At 39.4% G+C, this 17,731-nt stretch overlaps 1 protein-coding gene across 3 annotated transcripts; it reads right to left on the reverse strand.

Moving 5' to 3' along the window:
• Window positions 1-409: 409 nt before the first annotated feature.
• LOC144594808 (olfactomedin-4-like) lies at window positions 410-11,892 on the reverse strand. 3 transcript variants are annotated; one of them, XM_078401681.1, is made up of 5 exons: window positions 11,771-11,892; window positions 6,870-7,034; window positions 4,036-4,254; window positions 2,587-2,719; window positions 410-2,048 (listed from the first exon to the last, which is right to left on the reverse strand). In XM_078401681.1, exons 1-5 carry the CDS (start codon window positions 11,831-11,833, stop codon window positions 1,234-1,236), a joined length of 1,395 nt encoding a protein of 464 aa, XP_078257807.1. In that variant the 5' UTR covers window positions 11,834-11,892; the 3' UTR covers window positions 410-1,233. The 3 variants fall into 3 exon arrangements, with proteins under 3 accessions (XP_078257807.1, XP_078257810.1, XP_078257809.1); XM_078401684.1 differs by lacking the exon at window positions 11,771-11,892 and adding an exon at window positions 9,731-9,762 and having other exon boundaries at window positions 4,036-5,736; XM_078401683.1 differs by lacking the exons at window positions 6,870-7,034; window positions 11,771-11,892 and adding an exon at window positions 6,434-6,599.
• Window positions 11,893-17,731: the final 5,839 nt, after the last annotated feature.

Below are 17,731 nucleotides of genomic sequence, written 5' to 3' on the forward strand. Positions count from 1 at the left end.
TATGAATCTATAATCTTTTCAAAGAGCATAGGAGTAGTCCTTGATGGTATTCATCCTGCACCAACAGCACTGTAAATTATTTTAAGGGATCTTATTGTATGGAAATATGCTGCTGAATTATGTTGCAACAAGAGCTACACACCTTGGGTAGTATAGGTTTTGGGCTTTCTTAAATCGCAAAAAGCATTTAAGAAAGATGTGAATCAAGGATTCTGACCCAAAACATCGCCTGTCCATTCCCTCCATAGATGCTGCCTGACACACTGAGTTCCTCCAGCACTTTGTGTTTTGACATTGTGAATCTCCTTCATTCTTTCTCATTATTTGCATTTACTTTAAGGTTGGATCTCTATTTTACTTAAATTAATTTGGCAGATACAATTGGATTTAACAAAAGATTTTATTTAGGCATTAAAAAACAAGTTATTCAAAGATCCACAGCCCAATTCACATGAAACAGTGCGGATCATTCTGATGCACCATGTGAACCACCTCATTAACATCTGTACATGCATGTAAGCTTCAAAAGGCATTGTTCTAGATACAGATGCGAAAGATAGTCACTCATTTTTTGGTACATGCTGCAGTTTGAAATTTTCTGAATTATGTGGTGCTTCACATTGCTGACATAACATCAAATCACATCTTGTGTGCAAATCCATTGGCCAAACTACTATATTCTTTATTTTATACAGATATTTGACAAACTGAGGCCAAAGGGAACATGCTGTAAAACTATGTTATTATGCTTCTTCCTTGCTTTTGCCTGCCCCACTGTCAGCTATTCAAATCGTTTCTCCCTAATATCCAGTCCATGGTCTCCTGCATATCCAATGTGTTAAATTAAAGCTGAAGAGTAGTGTTCTTACCACTGAACATCATGGATTCATTCCCACTGCAGAGACTCCAGTTTAAAATATATCTGAGTACTTTTAACACTTGAGTTTGAAAGTAAAGGAATATTGCATTATCTGTTTCATTGCACCAAATTTTCTCTCTAGAGATGCTGCTTGACATGCTGAGTAGTGACAACAATTTATGTTTTTAACATAAAGTTTTAAATGCTTTTTTCCACAAGGTTCTGGCTCTTGGACTTTAACAAACCATTATTTGAACTTTCATTTGACCTTGGGCATTCTTAGATTGTTACGTGAAGTTCAACTAAATATATTTTAATTGCATAAAATCATTGTTTTAGTAAATATGCTGTAAAAAATTATTAGCCTGCATTTCTTAGGAAAACAAGATACCATAGGATAACATGTAGCCACCATTAAAAAGATAGAGCTTCCTATCGACTGGGTTGTAATGAAGGCTTGCCACATTTGGAGAGAATTTGATAAGGCGGATATTGAGATTTTTAGCTTCTTGATTAGTGACGGTGTCAAATATATAAAATATCTCCTCCTCATTTATGCTAACAAATCGCGTGGCATAAAGTACCCCACAAACCATAAAGGCATTGGTTGTTGCTTTCTTGAAGAGCTTCGTTTTCCAGGTCTGTAATACAGCCAAATTATTGCTGTTTATTTTACTCAGTACAATATTACCGTAATTCTCTTCAGTGGCATAAATAACCCAGATTCCATTTTCGTCCACTGAGAAATCTATATCTGTGTAATCATAACAATCATAGTAACAGTAAGGGAATTTGTTTGAATGACCAGCATTGGGTAGGTTCACATGAATTATATCCTTTGTGTTTAAATTAAATTTGCACATTTCTCCAGACTTATAACAGTTATAATACAAAGAACCATTATAAAGCACAGCACCAGGGCCCTGGATCGCATTGGGTGTGGTGTACGATGCTGTCACTATAAAATCTACGTGATCGTTTGACATGAGAAAGGTTTTGTAAGAAGAGTAAGTTCGTATTGAACTTCCATAGATATTAGAAGACATTAGTGCCACAACCCAGTATAATTCCGGGCTTCCGGGCATTGAATCCATGCCCCAGGCTCCGTAAGCGTATGACGAACCATAGGGGTTGAGTTGTGCTATTAAAGGCTTAGTGACGTTACGTAACATTCCTCCGGAACAATTTCCTGTAAGAAAGATAATTATTCATACTTCATTTTTTCAAAATTATTTGGAAAATGTTTTCTTTAATCACTTAACAAAGAAAATAAGCCCATCTTCTTGACCTACTAATTTCACCATATGTCTATCATTCCAATTAAACCCATCGATTTCCTTAACCTAAATATCCTTTACATCATTCTTATTAATCACTGCCTATGCCCTTTTAATTAGACTTACTTGCAGTCATTAGACTTACCTTGCAATCATAGTATTTCCCCAGATTCAAACCCACATCATCTCCCTTATCATTCACAAGTGGTTCCTTCCCCTTCCCATCAGCAGCAACTCGTGGTCTGTTTCATTTTATTAGATTCAGTACCATCTATTTCTGTTGCCGCATATGTAAATGTATGACATATATGTAATGTGTGCATACATGCACACAGCACAGAGCAGCTGAATTAATCATGTGCTAGCAGCTCTATGCATTCCAGATTACCTGGTTCAGAAATAAATCACCTTGGGTGTGTTAGTAAGTGAATGTGATAAATGTAATCTCACCAATCTTCACATTGCCATAGACAGAAAAGCTCTCCAGTCGGTTCTTTATTTTCTTCAAGCGGTCTTTCATGTTCAGTAAGTTATGTTTGTCATACTGCTGCAAGGTTAGCACACTGACATAGGAATTGTTCAGCTAGATCAAAAATTACATCAATTAGACTGCATTCATTATAAAGGGTAAAAGGCAGTTTGCATACTAGTAATGGACTTACTGTTAATGGACTCACTGTTCATAATGTATTGTTAATTTATTATTAGGAGTTATGAGTAGTTCTACTTAGTGTGTTAAAATGCTTATTATCAGAGTTATTAACCTGTCCATTTATTATTAGTATTAATGAATGAACTATTTATACGTGATAATCATACAGTGTGGAAACAGACGCTTCAGCCCAACTTGCCCAAGCCGATTTTAGTGTGATGAACAAATTATTATTAGGGTTAATGAATTGTATGATTACATGAGGGATGGTGAATAGAGTTATTATTAATGCCATATTTAGAAGTAGTAAACAGTCACCTTATTCCTTGGGTTAATTGCCAGTTTATTCATAATGAGCAGGTAATTCATTATTAGTGATGATGGATGGGCTGTTAATTATTCTGGATAGCGAATTGTCTGTTTTATTAATGAGTGCAATAAACAGCATTTATTATTAATGAAGTGCATGTCCTATTATGTGGAATGTACTGGATGTTGTCTGCCTGTTTATTATTAGGAATAATAAGTTGTTCATATTTTCTTGGGGTTAATTGACATTTTATTTGTGATTAGAGATGATGTGTAAGGCGTTTGGGATAATAAGCAGCTTGTTTATTATTTGACTATTGGAATTATTATTTTCAGATGCTTTATTATTTATGACAATAAGCATGCTCTATTATTAGGGATATTAACTGCTCTGTTTATTAGGAAAGCTGATAGTTCACCATTTTGTTTCATGGATTGAAGAAAAGCCTGGTGTTTTTTTAATTAGAGGTAACGGTTCATCTGATGTCCCAGGCTTACCAATGAAATGCGAGGTGTTCAAAGTGTGAATAGTTGAATGAACAAAGTGTGGTCTGGAACACACCCTGATACTTAAATACTGATTCGATCCTGACCAGGCATTCTGTATGGAGTTTGTACATTCTCCCCAAGACCTACGTGGGTTATGTCCAGGAGCACTGGTTTCCTCCCACACTCCAAAGACATACAGGTTTGTAGGCTAATTGGCTTGATAAAATTGTAAATTGTTGCTAGTGGGTGAAAGATCGTGTTAGTGTGCGGGGATCGGCACCGACTTGGTGGGCCGAAGGGCCTGTTTCTGTGCTGTATCTCTAAAACTAAAAACTAAATCTCCAGTCTCTTGTTTCTCCTCACTTCTTGCATCTAAACAGCACCTTGCATTGATCACAGGCAGAAAATGTGGCAATTTCAAATATATAAATAAATCTAATTAATCTCACCTCAGAGGAGATTGTTTGAAGTGCCTTCGTATTTGGTAAGGGAACATTCTGCACCTTTGCAATCTCTGACTGGAGTCGTTTCAGGTCCCAACGAAGCGGCCAGAAGTTAAGAGGATGGTACAGCTTCTGCTTCTGCATTGCCTCAAACTGTTTAAGTCGAGCAGTCTCATTCTGCATTTCTTCAAGGAACATTTGGATCTTGGATTCAATCGCTGTTATCTTGAAATTGACAGCACAGGTTAAAGAAAGTAGCAGAACGCACAAGGAAAATCCCAGTTGTCAGGTTTTTGGGAAGGCATGTGAAGAGAGATGGATTGAAAATACAATGCCTCTTGTCATTGGCAAGTCTCATATCGGAAATCTCAAAATGCAAGGAAGTGTCTCAGAAAGAATAAAATGTTCTGTGAGGCAGAGTTCATTTAGATAATATGCCAGGGTTCAACCGTTTGGTTTAGACGTAACTGAAGAGGTTATTTATTCACAAAATGCTGGAGTAACTCAGCAGGTCAGGCAGCATCTCAGGAGAGAAGGAATGGGTGGCGTTTCAGGTCGAGACCCTTCTTCAGACTGATGTCAGGGGGGCGGGACAAAGGAAGGATATAGGTGGAGACAGGAAGATAGAGGGAGAACTGGGAAGGGGGAGGGGAAGAGAGGGACAGAGGAACTATCTAAAGCTGAAGAGGTTAAGTAAGTTGACAATCAATAGAAAGAAAATGAAAATTATAAAACCAATCGAATGATAAATAGAGCGTTACGTCAGATACACTTAGTATATCTATCTAATGATTGATGAGCCACCCAAAAAGCCAGTCAGACACCATTGAAAGGAGGCCTTTATTCCTCATGCTTCCAGAGCCTCCTGGCCCTCCTTTTGGGTCTCACTGACATGGAACATCGTTGCCCTGTCCTAGGGTTACTTTAAGTTGGTGCCCCATTGCCCTCTTCCCAGTGCCTCATAGAGCTCTTTCCTCTGCTCCTGGAATTTCATTGTGAGTGAGCTCTGACCCACATTTAAACAAAAACAGCGACACCAAATAATCTTTCCAACTCCCTGGATTACTTTTTCATCTAAACCAACTACCTGTACTCCCATTCTCGCATTTCCTCCATGTAATCAAAGGAGACACAAAACCACCTATTTTACCTCATCCCTACCTAGCAAGTTCTTGCTGTGTATTTTAAGCCATAGGCCTGATTCGAATTTTCAGTTGTTTGTGTTTGCATCTTGCATATTGGATGATTGTGTAATGGTGCTTATGTTTTGTTCCATTCTGATGAACTATCTTTTACTTGAAATGTTAATTGTATCTCTTTTTCCCTTGATGCTGCCTGGCCTGTTGAGTGTTTCCTACATTTCCCATTTTTGTTTCAGATTTCCATCATCTGCAGTTTTATTGATTTTCCTGGATCTGGGCGAATGAACCTTGCAATTTGAATAGCACATCCCAGATGACTGGATTTGGTGTCTTTCTGACTGGGTGAGGAGATCTTTATTCCCGAGTCTTGTTTTCCTGGTAAATGGGCGAAAGGTCTGTGTTTCTCACTGTCTGGGTGTGTGAGCAGATAGAATGAGCCCAACGGAGTTAGCAGTGCAGCTGCCCCGGTGACCAGGTGCGATCCTGACCTCTGGCGCTATATTTGTGAACTTTGCCCATTCTTCCTGTCACTGCATGGATTTCCTCCAGGTGCTCTGGTTTCCTCCTGCATACCAAAGACATGCAGGTTAGTACATTGATACTGGCTGCGGTGAATTACCCCTGGTATGTAGGTGAATGGTAGAATCTGGAAGGAGTTGATGAGAACTTAGGGAGAATATGATGGGATTAGTGTAAAAGGATGCTTTATGGTCAGCATTCTTTCAATGGGCCAAATGGTGCTTTTCTGTGCTGAACAACCTTATGACTTAATATGGCTTCACCAGAATGACAGAGGATGCGTGCGTTGCTTCACTGGTAGTTTGAAAATACTGCACATCAACTCAAAGAAACAGTTGAAAGGGTTTCCTGTCCCTGAATCTCCATGCACCATTCCTGTGGAATCCACCATGACAGTGACACCTGACTTCCAATGTGAAACTGGAGTGACTACCTGGACCATTATCCTGATCTACTTTCTGTGTACAACCAATGTATACCTGGGCACATGACTGCCACAAAATGACACTACGTACAGAATGTCAACGTAAAGACAATGGCTGTGCTCAGAGCTTCTGCGGCCTGAACCTCTGTGGAGGAAATCTGCAGTCATAAGCTCAAGGGATCGAAAAAGGTTATGAATCTGTTCTTTTGCCTTCTCTCTGACACCGCACTGCACCACGGGAGGAAGGTCCGCACTGCACCATGGGAGGAAGGGCAACCTTCCCCCAACTGCGCATGCGCGAAACCGGCGGCCATCTTACCATTGTGATGCAAGATGAACATGTAAGTATTGGATCAACAGGCCCCAACTGAGCAGGCACGGAGCTGTTGAGTTCCCATTGTGATGTTGAACACGCGGACCCATTGGATTCCCATTGTGACGCCGAATACGGCTGACGGGCAGGTGGAAAAGGGATTTATTAAAGTTTAAAAAGATGATTTTTAAAGTTTGAAAAGTGAAAAACTTTTAAAATATAACAACCATTTGAACTGCACGACAATGGTGAGTAAGGTGGTGCTAAATTGTTGCGCTATCGTGTACAGTTTTGGCTGTATTTCGGGCATGTACTAAAATACAATATATATACGCACAAGATGCGATTTTATATTATATAGATAGTTGGCAAGATTCAACGAATGGTAACCACTTCCAAAATAAAGTTGGAGTATGTAAAAATGTACATGTTACTTGCTCACCTCGGATAATCTTTCTTTCAGTGAGCCAGAACAGTTCTGTGCCAGATCTTGCAGCTCTTTAAATCTTTCAATTGGAAACTCCCATTCAGCAAAATGCACTGTGCAGACACATTGATTCCCGTTCTTCTGCACTCCATGAAAACGCTGCTTTTGGTGTTCTGTCTCCTGTAAAACACAATATCTAGTCCCTTAATATTGCACTTTGATTTCTTCCCACTGTATGGCAGTACACCCCAAAAGTGATATTATCATCCAGAAACTAATTTCTTCCCAACACTCATGAAAACCACAGGGGCAAATTCATAAACTAAAGATTTAATAAAGGCTAGTCTATTCTATTCTATTCTATTCTATTCTATTCTATTCTATTCTATTAAAGATCATTATCAATTCCCTTGGACTAACCACCCATTCTTTAGGAACAATTTAATGAAACAATACCATTGTATTGCTAACAAATGGAACATTTTAAATATTTGTAAACTAAATTCTCCCTTGATATCCTTGGGAATTAGCTGGACTTTGGAGGAAATGGGCACGATACTCAACCTCAATCCCCCCTCAGGTTGACAAACATGAACCAACTTCAACATTCACCTTGAAAGAATGACCAACAGCAAGTCATTAAATCCTTGAGTGTTTTTTATCGTTCACCTAGATTAGAGTGTGTCTTCTACCCCCATGTAAACACTGAATTACGTCTTAACCCCATCCTATCCTTTCGGGCTTTGATTACTTGGAAAAGTAATCTTGTCTTGGAAAACTATCTCAAAAAACTATGGAGTATATGATTTAATATATTAATATCCAACTATTATAACTTTCTATAACTCTCCCCGATGAAAGCTCACAATACTACCAAATATCAACTTGCCATATTTGGTATACTTCTCTCCAGAAGCTGGCTCTTCCAAATCCAGATATATTTTAAAAGTTGTGCATGTGTACTGACATGTATATGTGACATGCATGCTCAAAACATCATCACAACATTGTTGCTCAGTTCTGAATATCTGGCGTCCTCCCATCCTCCCAACTAGGAGTGACAAAAAAATTAAGAACTGAAAAATTATTAGGATGTTTCTAGTTTACATAAAGTAAAGTTAGTAAACAACTGTCTTAGAACTTAGAATTAGATTCTTAGAAATAATATTTTCTTATTGTGTATGTTTACCACAAATAAATGACAAGCAGTATACTTCTACACTTATCATCAATGACTAGGATGTTCCTGTACTCCTGTGACAAGCTTCTCAGACCGAGGTTCAATTTCCTTCTCCAAAGCAACCCGCATTACCGAATAAACATACAGAAGTGAATTGCGTTTTTTGGATTTCAATTCTACCAAGGTCGAAAATCCTTGTTCAGACAGGTTGCTTTTCTTCCCACTCACACTTTGAGGAAGCTTTCCAAATGTGGGAAATTGGAGAAACTGCCTTTACGAATGTTAATATGCCACATGGTGATCTTCATTTTCATGGCTTCTATTTTCCAAAGGACATCGAAGATGTCACCTCCTTTACCTTGAAGTGACGAGTTGAGCCGATTCAAATGTTCAAAAATAGAAGTCATGTTATACAATTTGGCCAGCCAAAAATCATTGTTGAAATACATTGCTTTCGTGTCACCTTGCTCAGTAAAAAATACCAACAGTTCATTCTTTAGGAACAATACTTTTTCTAGGACTCTTCCACGTGACAACCATTGAACCTCAGAATGCAGGAGGAGAATTGTGTGATCTGCAGACATATCTTTGCATAACTCTGAAAACAGACAACATTTTTTTGCTTGTGGACGAATAGCATTGACAATTTTCACCACATCTTGCAACAATTCTTCCAGCTCATTTTTCTGGTCATTGCAACAAGTGTTCAGTTTCTTGGCAGCCAGTGCTTCCCGATGTAAACAACAATGTAAAAAGGTGCAATTATGGGATTTATATCCCCATATGCACCCATCATTGCTGCAGCACCGTCTGTAGTCACAGCAACACATTTGCTCCAAGATAAATTTTCATTTTCCATGAATTCATCAAGCTTGGAGAAAATAAATTTTCCTGTAGTTTGCTCTCCGACTGGCAAGCAAAAGAGATAATGCTCGACAATTGTTCCCAAGCTTTGATCCGGGAAACGACAATACACAATGAGTTGTGCATCGTTTTAATGTCCGTAGTGAAAAATGGAGTTTCCAACAGTTTCGCCATCAGCTGATGCTTCAGATCTTCAGCAATCATAGTAGATCGAAGTTTCATTGTGTCATTGGACAATGGAATTTGCACTACTTTATCCACTGCCTGCTTTCTACCATGTAGTAGATTGGCAACGATTTTCAAACACGGTTTGACAACTGTCTCAGCCTCTCTGTATGGCTTGTTTTCTTTCATGAGCACATGTGCTATTTGAAGAGAGGCAAGAAGAAGAGTTTTTTAGTCGCAGTGTCATTCTTTACCATCGACTGGAAGAAATTCTGCTGCTTCCACAAATATGAGTGTTTTTGAAAAACCGTTTGGACTTGTTTCGATGATTTCTATGCTTTGTTCTTAAATGAGTCTGTCATTTTGAAGGAGCCAGGCACTGGTTGCTATATTTTACACTGCAAAACATGCACTGAGTTGAGGGAGTAGGGCTTGTTAGTTCATCTTGGGGAAGGAAAAAGCCATACTTGATATATTCTTCGTTCCACTTTCTTTTGAGTTTTGAGGAGAGGGTACTTTAGCCCTGGTATTTTTTCTTGAGATTAAGTTTTTCCTTGCCTGCATCATTACCGAAGTCATCATCTGTAACATACGTAACTGCATTTTTAAGTTTGGTATTCTCAGTTTCCTTGTCACCCTTCACAAGTGACTTGTCTCCTGAACATACCTCCTCTTGAGTCCTGTTTTTTTCACTTTCTTTCAGAAATGAACTACTTCCTCCTGCACACTCTTCCTCTAGTGCTGGTTTGTTTGGGTACTTCAACAAAGATATAGTGTCTTAATCTGCAAATCAAACTCACAAAATACTGAAGTCGCTAGAATAGAAAATGCACAATATCACTACACGAAAATAGCACAATCTAACTTTAGATTGCCTAAAAATGGGGCTCAAATCTCCTTAATATAGCTAGAATTCATGTTGCTTGACGCAAATAAGTGCTGGTAGATTGAAGTACAATAAATATATATAGAATTCTAGTTCTAGCAGAAAAGTAGCTCCAGTGTTGCATTTATAAATTTATGATCCCACTAGCTCGTCTGGTCTTCCCTAAAAGGTTATATTACAGTAAATTTGGGAAATATCCTGCTACTTTGAAATTAGAAAACCATTGGTAGAGAGAAAAAACATGTCAAATTTCCAGCTCCACTGCCATTAAAACCAATGAGTTTACTAACCACTATAATGGCAATGCCTTTTTTAAGTATAAAAATATATATATATGAATATCTGAATAAATTAAGCCATTCACTCTTCATTCACCCCTCTAGTTTCATTCACCCCCAAAATAATTTTATTCATCCTTGGGTGAACCATTCACCAGTTTAAGAAGCACTGGTCTAATCATTGAAAGAACAAACCTTCATTGAAAATGACCTTGGGTCAGGTTGTGAGGTAAACCTTGATCTCGCCACCTTTAGAGGATGCCAAATCTTTAAAATTCTCCACCCCAGAGAGCTGTGAATGTTCAGTCAACAAGTTAATTTTAAAAAGAGACTCGTGAATTTATGGACATTAAGGGAATAGAAGTGATAACTCAGGAAAATGGCCCCTAATCAGGTCAGCCTGATGAAAGGTAGAGAAGGTTCGAGGGGTTGAATGGCCTATTCCTGCTTCTACTTCTTTTGACATATCAATGAGTCCATTATTCTGCCAATCTGCTGCACGGTCGATCCTGTTTCTTTGTGTGCCGAATCAAGGAGTTTACGGACGCATCTTCATTCTCCCGCTCAGGTTGCTGGTGGGAATCGGCGGCCGTGCGGGTGATGAAGCCGCTGGCGCCGGGCAGGGGTTAGCGGTGCTGAGGGAACACCACCCGCAATGGCGCTCGGCCCCATTCCTCGATACATCGAAATGGTCGCTGGTGTGACCGAGCCCGCGGGAATCCACTCTTGTGTGCAATTTCCTGACAGAAAAGGCGGCCAATTTCTAGCCTCACGTCTTAACAAGCAGAAGGAAGGAGTCTCCCTCTGACCGCTGTTTAGAAAATGGGAAACTGAACTTTCATAAATGCCCTTGAATGCACCAAATACCCGGTTGGTGCAGTCATGAGAGGTAAATCTCTATGTTCACCAAATGACACTCATGACGAGGTACAATACCTTTCCGTTCTGACAAATGTTCTTTACAAATTCTGCTGTCGAGGTGCATTTTTTAAAATGTGGAAGACCCCCCCACCCCCGTTACAGGTGTGGGGCCGATTCTGGGTCAGACACACTGTCTGGAGCGACAATCCGATCGCACTGTTTATCATGTCTCCCGTGGTACGACATCCATCGCATCTTCCCAAGCCCCATCCGTGATGTCTTGGTGGCTCGGGAATGGGATCTTTTCATTCCACACAACATCTTTGATGCGGCTTTCCCCCGCTCAAGGCAGGGAACGTGAACGAAAGCAAACAGTTGGTAAATGGGAGAGGGGATTGATGGGAGGGGAGGGAAGAAGCGGAGACGCGAAGAGAGAACAGAAGGATGACTGAGGAGCGAAGGGAGCAGGGGAGGAGATGAGAATTAATGTGTAGACTAAAAAGCGGTCGGAAACGTAAAACCAGTTCGAAGAAGGGTCTCGACCCGAAACGTCACCCATTCCTTCTCTCCAGAGATGCTGCCCGTCCCGCTGAGTTACTCCAGCTTTTTGTGTCTATCATCGTTTGTTATTGCGGTTTTAAGAAGAGTACATCACGGTATGTCCTTACGGAGTGGTACTCACAGAAGAAGATGAGGCCACGATAGGCACAAGGAGCGCCGCAATCACCTGATACATGACAGTCATTCTGAAAACTTTACGGCAGCCTGCGCGGGAAATATTCCTTTATACTAAGTGTTAAAGGGGTGTGGACAAAGGGGAGGGGAGATGGATAAGGAAGGAACTATAGCGCGGAGAGATAGAAAGGAAATGGTGACGAGGAAGAGGTAAACAATTACATATCAACAGGAACAACCAAACCGAAAATACATCGGTAACTTTAGAGATAGGGTATTTCGGAGGAGACATGGTTACAATGTGCAGGTGGAATAAAGGGATGTGTAAGGTGGCAGAGAGAGGGGAGGGGCATCAGAGGAGGCGACTAAACCAAATGGTGGCAGAGTGGAATATAAGTATAGAAGCTGTAGCATGAAAAAGTCCTGTGGAGAGGAGACATGGTGGCGTGGTGAGGATAATCGTAAAAGGGATAGGGGAAGTGTGGTAGCATGGGAAGGGAAGGGGAAGACGAAACATTCAGTGAGGACACAGGAAAGTCTAAAACAATGTTAGGGAGAAAGGATGTGTGAAGAAAAGGGTGGAAATAGATGAGATGATGAGCAATAGAATTTTCCCAACAGCTCAGAGTAACGCTGACAATGTCCAGCATTATTATTCCATTTGATCTTGAGCTCAGCTTTAAAATTGCACATGACATATTCACAAGCCCATTTACCACCAACCTAATGAGCATCCACACTGCTGTTGGAAACATCAAATGCATCTCCTTCAGATCCATGCTTGACAATTCCAATGCTTCTATAGCCTCTAATCCATTTTTGAATGGGTGCATAATCTATTGAATTCATCTATTGCTTTAATCCATATTTTCCATACATTTCCTGCAGTGAAATTCACTCTAATTTCCTAATCTAACATTTCACCTTCAATTAAAAATGTGTTCTCATTTCACCCACCCCTACAGTATCTTTCTACCATGTTTACCTTCTCACATCCTCTTCTAATTCTGATCTATTGCATTCATTCATTCATTCATTCATTCATTCATTCATTGAGTGGCCAGTTGCATTGGCCCAGCAGTCAGTATTACTGTCTGAGTACCGAGAACCTGGATTTGTTCATGACCTTGAGTACTATCAGTGAAGAGTTTGCTTATTCTCATGATCATTGGATTTCTCCAGCTTTGCTGGTGTATTAATTGGCCACCTAGAGTAGATAAACAGCAAAATTATAAAAGAGGAATTGCTGGACATGAGAGAGAACAATTTGCAAGAGGAGAAGGAAATGAGGGGCAAAATGGGACTATTCCCAGGACCTGGTGTGGATCCAATGGGATAAATGGCTTCCTCCATGGCAATATAAGCATAAGATAAACTGAAAGGTTTGGGTTCATTAAGATTAAAGCAAAAAAAACTGTAAAAGAAAATGTAAGATATGCACAGAAAGAGACCAAGATTTTGATGAGAAGTTAACGAAGTTTTTTGGCAAAGGCATACAAAAGATGCATAAGAAAGATTAAGATGGTGAGCAATGTCATAGATAAATTAATATAAGGTATGCGGGTTAAAAACAGGAAGAAGTGGGAGAGGAAGCAGAATCAGTAGACGCTCCATGGGAAGAATCGTTCAAGACAAGGAAAGGTATGTAATATCAAAAGAGGAAAACTTTATAAAAGATGAAGATGGATAGAAGGGAGTTGATGGAGAAGAAATCAATTTTCAGAAAATGTGGGTAATCGCAACAGCAACTATTTGCACAGGTGTCTTTAATATATCACTAATATTATTTCACTGAGGGTACTTTAGCAAGATTTAAGCAAGATTAGAGAGTAGTTCTCCTTTCTCCATATTTCATATGTGAGTAAATCTCAAAAGTACTTTTATCAGCTGTAAAACTCTTTGGCGGCTCCTGATTTCTAAATGTCAAGTCTTTTCAATGCTGTGAATCTCTTCTGTTGTGTCTTATTGTGGCCAGAAGTCACGTCTGCAAAGAATAATTCTGAACGTGGGTACTCAGGACTGGAATTTAATAAAGCCATCAAGCCTTAGCTTATAACATTTAGTTTATAAAGTTATTTCTGCTGCTACTCACTGGTGAATGCTAATTGAAATGTTCTCTTTATTTGGACCATCAAATAGATGAAAAACCCAGATACCTATGAATTTGCCTTATACAGTGGTTTGTATTCATTCAGGTGAGATATATCAGACTGATTCAAGGGGTGCAATTGAATTCAAGGGGTGTAAGCATTTTGTCCTTGTTCGTTAAGTAAGAAAGTAGAAGTCTTAATGTCAAGCCGCATTCTGCTATTGTTCACCCATGACTCCTGTGCTCTTTGACTTATGTTTGCTCCTAGTTAAGCAAATTTAAAAAAATTAATCCATGACTTTTGCTCCCTTCTATCAATGTAATCTGCTTCAATTGTATGACCTCCCCTGTATTCACACATCTCCTAATAAAATTCATTGAGCATCACTGATTTTTAATCACATATGATTGATGTCTATGTGTAGGAAGGAACTGCAGATGCTGGTTTAAACCAAAGATAGACACAAAAAGCTGGAGTAACTCAGCGGGTCAGACAGCATCTCTGGAGAAAAAGAATTGGTGACGTTTCGGGTCGAGGCTCTTCTTCAGACTGAGAGTCAGGGGAAAGGGAAAACAAGAGTTATAGACTGATGTAAAGAAATATAGAACAAATGTATGAAAGATATGCAAAAAAGTTACGATGATATATATATTTTCAGCAGGACCATAAACTAGAAGTTCCTCCCCAAATCTCTCTCTTTATGCTGCTTTCCTCGTTGTAAATGCATCTGAATTCCTACCATTTTGTTTATTTGCCTTTGCATCTTCTTGCCTGAACTTGTGCTGATTTTTGTTAGTAAATACTCTCCCGAAATGGCTTTGGACATTTTTAATACACTAAAACTGCTTTGTAAAATCAAGTTATTGAAAAATGTCATGTCATGCCACTTTAATCATTGTCTAGACTCTGGGCCTGACAAGTCCTAAAGAACATACCACACAGTTTCTGTCCATTTCTGCTTTGAGGAATTAATATTTAGTTCTCCGCCTTGAATAAGGACTTGTAGTCGTTATATTAAGTAGTGGATACAACATTTAGAATCATTGCTGACAAAGAGCTGGCCATACATTTTTAAATCAGGATGCAGGGTGGTATGGTTTTCTGATGCACTTATTAATAATAATAAACATTTATTTTTTATAGCGCTTTTCCAAATGCTCAAAGACGCTTTACAAAACAGTCAAGACATAAAAACAAACAAACGAACTGTCCTGACGGAGAAGCGGCGAACAAATAGCGCCAGCGTCCTCTCACGTCAGGGTCTGGCAGTAGACAATAAAGAACACAAGACACACAATTACAATTTTAACACAAACAGCCATCACAGTGATTGCTCCAGGCACACCCTCACTGTGATGGAAGGCAAAGAAAAGTCTTATCTCCTCCTCATTCTTCTCCCGTGCTGCCACGAGGCGATCGAGGCTCCCAACTTTTGAAGCCCCCACCGGGCGATGGAAAGTCTCCCTTAATCTTCTACAGTAAAGGCTGTTTATAAATGATGAAGCAAATGAACTGCAGGTATACATTCATTAGGAGGTATATACAGGAGCCATGATGGGTCTAGGGTGGAAAAAGTAAAGTATGCATGCTTTCTCTTGGATGCCATGTTGTTGCTGCATTCTTCCAGGCAAATGGAGAGAATTCTTCACAATCTTGCTGTTTATGGATAATGGAAAAGCTTTGAGAAGATAACCACAGAATACTTGGTTTGTAATCTGCACTCGTAGCTTTAGTATTTATCTGTGTGAATCAGTTACATTTTTGTCAATGGTGATCCCCAGAATTAGGATGTTGAGAAACATAGCACTGTTAATACCATTGATGCAATAGGTAATGGTAAGACGTTCTTATGTAAGATGTCGCAATTTGTCCGGCACATGTGGTGCAACTGTTACTTGTCACTTATCATTCAAAAACTGAACTGCTATTTACCAGCACGGATTGCGAAATTTTGTGAGGAATTGGAAACGGAACTGAGCATTGTGCTGTTATCAGCAAACATCCTAATTTTAAGATCCAGTGACTGATTCTATGCAAATGGCACTGCACTATGGAACACCTGCTTGGGCTGAAATGCAGGCTTCTATCTACCCTTGCTTTAGGTATAACTCCAGCCTGTGAGAATTTTCCATTTATTCAGAATTGACAATAAATTTACTAGGCCTAAATGCCATACATGATGAAAATTCAAAGTCTTCATTAGGTTGGGGTTGAACTGTTTGACTGTCTTCCTGAAGGTGAAAGCAAGATTTGTTCCCATGTGGCGTCTCCCCAGCTATGTCATTCAGGGGTCGTCTGGTCCAGGGACAGGTCCTGCTAGTCTTTACATTGTTTTTGCAGATGTAAGTTCACTTAACTGGGAAGACTGGGAATGTGTTGTCTTCTCCTTCCCCTCCACCCATTTACTGAGAAGCAACTTGCAGAGCAGCTGTAGTCACTCACTCTTCACCAGTGGAATTCCATACTTTTGTCCCAGTTGATAAGCTTAAAAAATAAATGATCCTGCTAGAAAGGAGACAGAGCATAAATTAGCAAGCCATTGCCAAGTACGTGCAATTTCAAAGCACTAGCTACAAGAATTGCATCTCTTTGCTGATCATTGAAAATAGGTTGACAGAGCAGTGTTTGGCTGGATTGACTTGGTTGCTCTTTGTGGTCAAGATGTATCTAAGAAATATTCTACACTGTGAGGCTATATTAGAGCAGCTTGGCTAAAGGAAGAGCTCGCATTGGAACACAAATCTTCTGCATTATATTCCAAAACCTCCCAGTCTTAACTGGAATGTTCTGCTCAAGCATTTTGGAACATTATGTCAGATGAATCAAATCAGCTCTGTACTGGCATCAGTGATGGTGGAGACCTAGGTTGGATCATTTTGGCTACAGATAACTCTGAAGGCTTTCAGTTCTGTACTCACATTTTGATTTTTGCATTCATTGAAGAATAAAATGTGCTAAAACAACTTTGGTTGTTTAATTGTACAACTGTTCAAAGCAGGATATGTCGAGACCACATTTCTTGTCTCCACCTGCAGCATGATGTTCCCACGGTTTAGCACACACGTCTTACAACTTCACTGCATTTGCACTGCTCTAACATGCTCCTTTCGATTCCTCATCATGGTCGCAAATAGTTTGTTGGTAATGTTGAACCAATCGTTATACCAGCCCATGACATTAGAAGATCGAGTGGAATACAACCGGAATGAAAATGGAATGTCTCTTGGTCCTTATTGTTTTTTTCGTACATAAAGCAGTTAGCAGTTTGATACAACTGAGTGACTTATCCTTTTCAGTGTGCAGTTAAGATTTTTCTACATTGTACAGGCAACACTCATGTTACGGGGAGGAGAGGGGGGTTGTGTTCCCAGACAAAGTTTTTATCATGATTTTCCATAACACAAAGCTACATCATCTGGGCATGTGTCAATAAATGTAATTTGAAAAAAAAATAATGACATAAATGAAAGCGTGATGTTTGTCATATATTTTAAGTGCATGTTTGTATTTTTCATGTGCAATATGCTTAAATATTCATTGAATGCAGTCTCAATGTTTTTAGAACTTTTTGAATTTTGAGGTATAGTTAAATAAATCAGACACATGACAAAATTAGTCTTAAGCAATAGCATTAAAGCAGACAATAGTGATTTAGCAACCTATATTATAATGTGCTCAAGCAAATAGAATCAGGGTATATTCAGAGTCCAAGGATCATCTGTGGAAATAAAAACGGATAAACCTAAATATTGAACAATACAGTTGTCGTACTGTTATGAGCCATGCAAGCAAAATATAAATGGCTGCTCCTCCAGTTTGTGTGTGGCATTGTCTTTTGCCTTCCCATAGCCTTCCATCACCTGCAAGACATTTCAAGT

This window comes from Rhinoraja longicauda, chromosome 6 (genome assembly GCF_053455715.1).
Source record: "Rhinoraja longicauda isolate Sanriku21f chromosome 6, sRhiLon1.1, whole genome shotgun sequence".
NCBI classification, from domain to species: domain Eukaryota; kingdom Metazoa; phylum Chordata; class Chondrichthyes; order Rajiformes; family Arhynchobatidae; genus Rhinoraja; species Rhinoraja longicauda.

What these genes read in the sequence shown, in the direction of transcription:
- LOC144594808 (XM_078401681.1), bottom strand. Translation starts at nt 11,833, where the DNA reads ATGACTGTCATGTATCAGGTGATTGCGGCGCTCCTTGTGCCTATCGTG. An exon ending in TGAAAGAAAGATTATCCGAG is followed by an intron (nt 4,255 to 6,869) that starts GTGAGCAAGTAA and finishes GTCAATTTCAAG; the next exon opens with ATAACAGCGATTGAATCCAA. An exon ending in CTATGGCAATGTGAAGATTG is followed by an intron (nt 2,049 to 2,586) that starts GTGAGATTACAT and finishes TCTTTCTTACAG; the next exon opens with GAAATTGTTCCGGAGGAATG.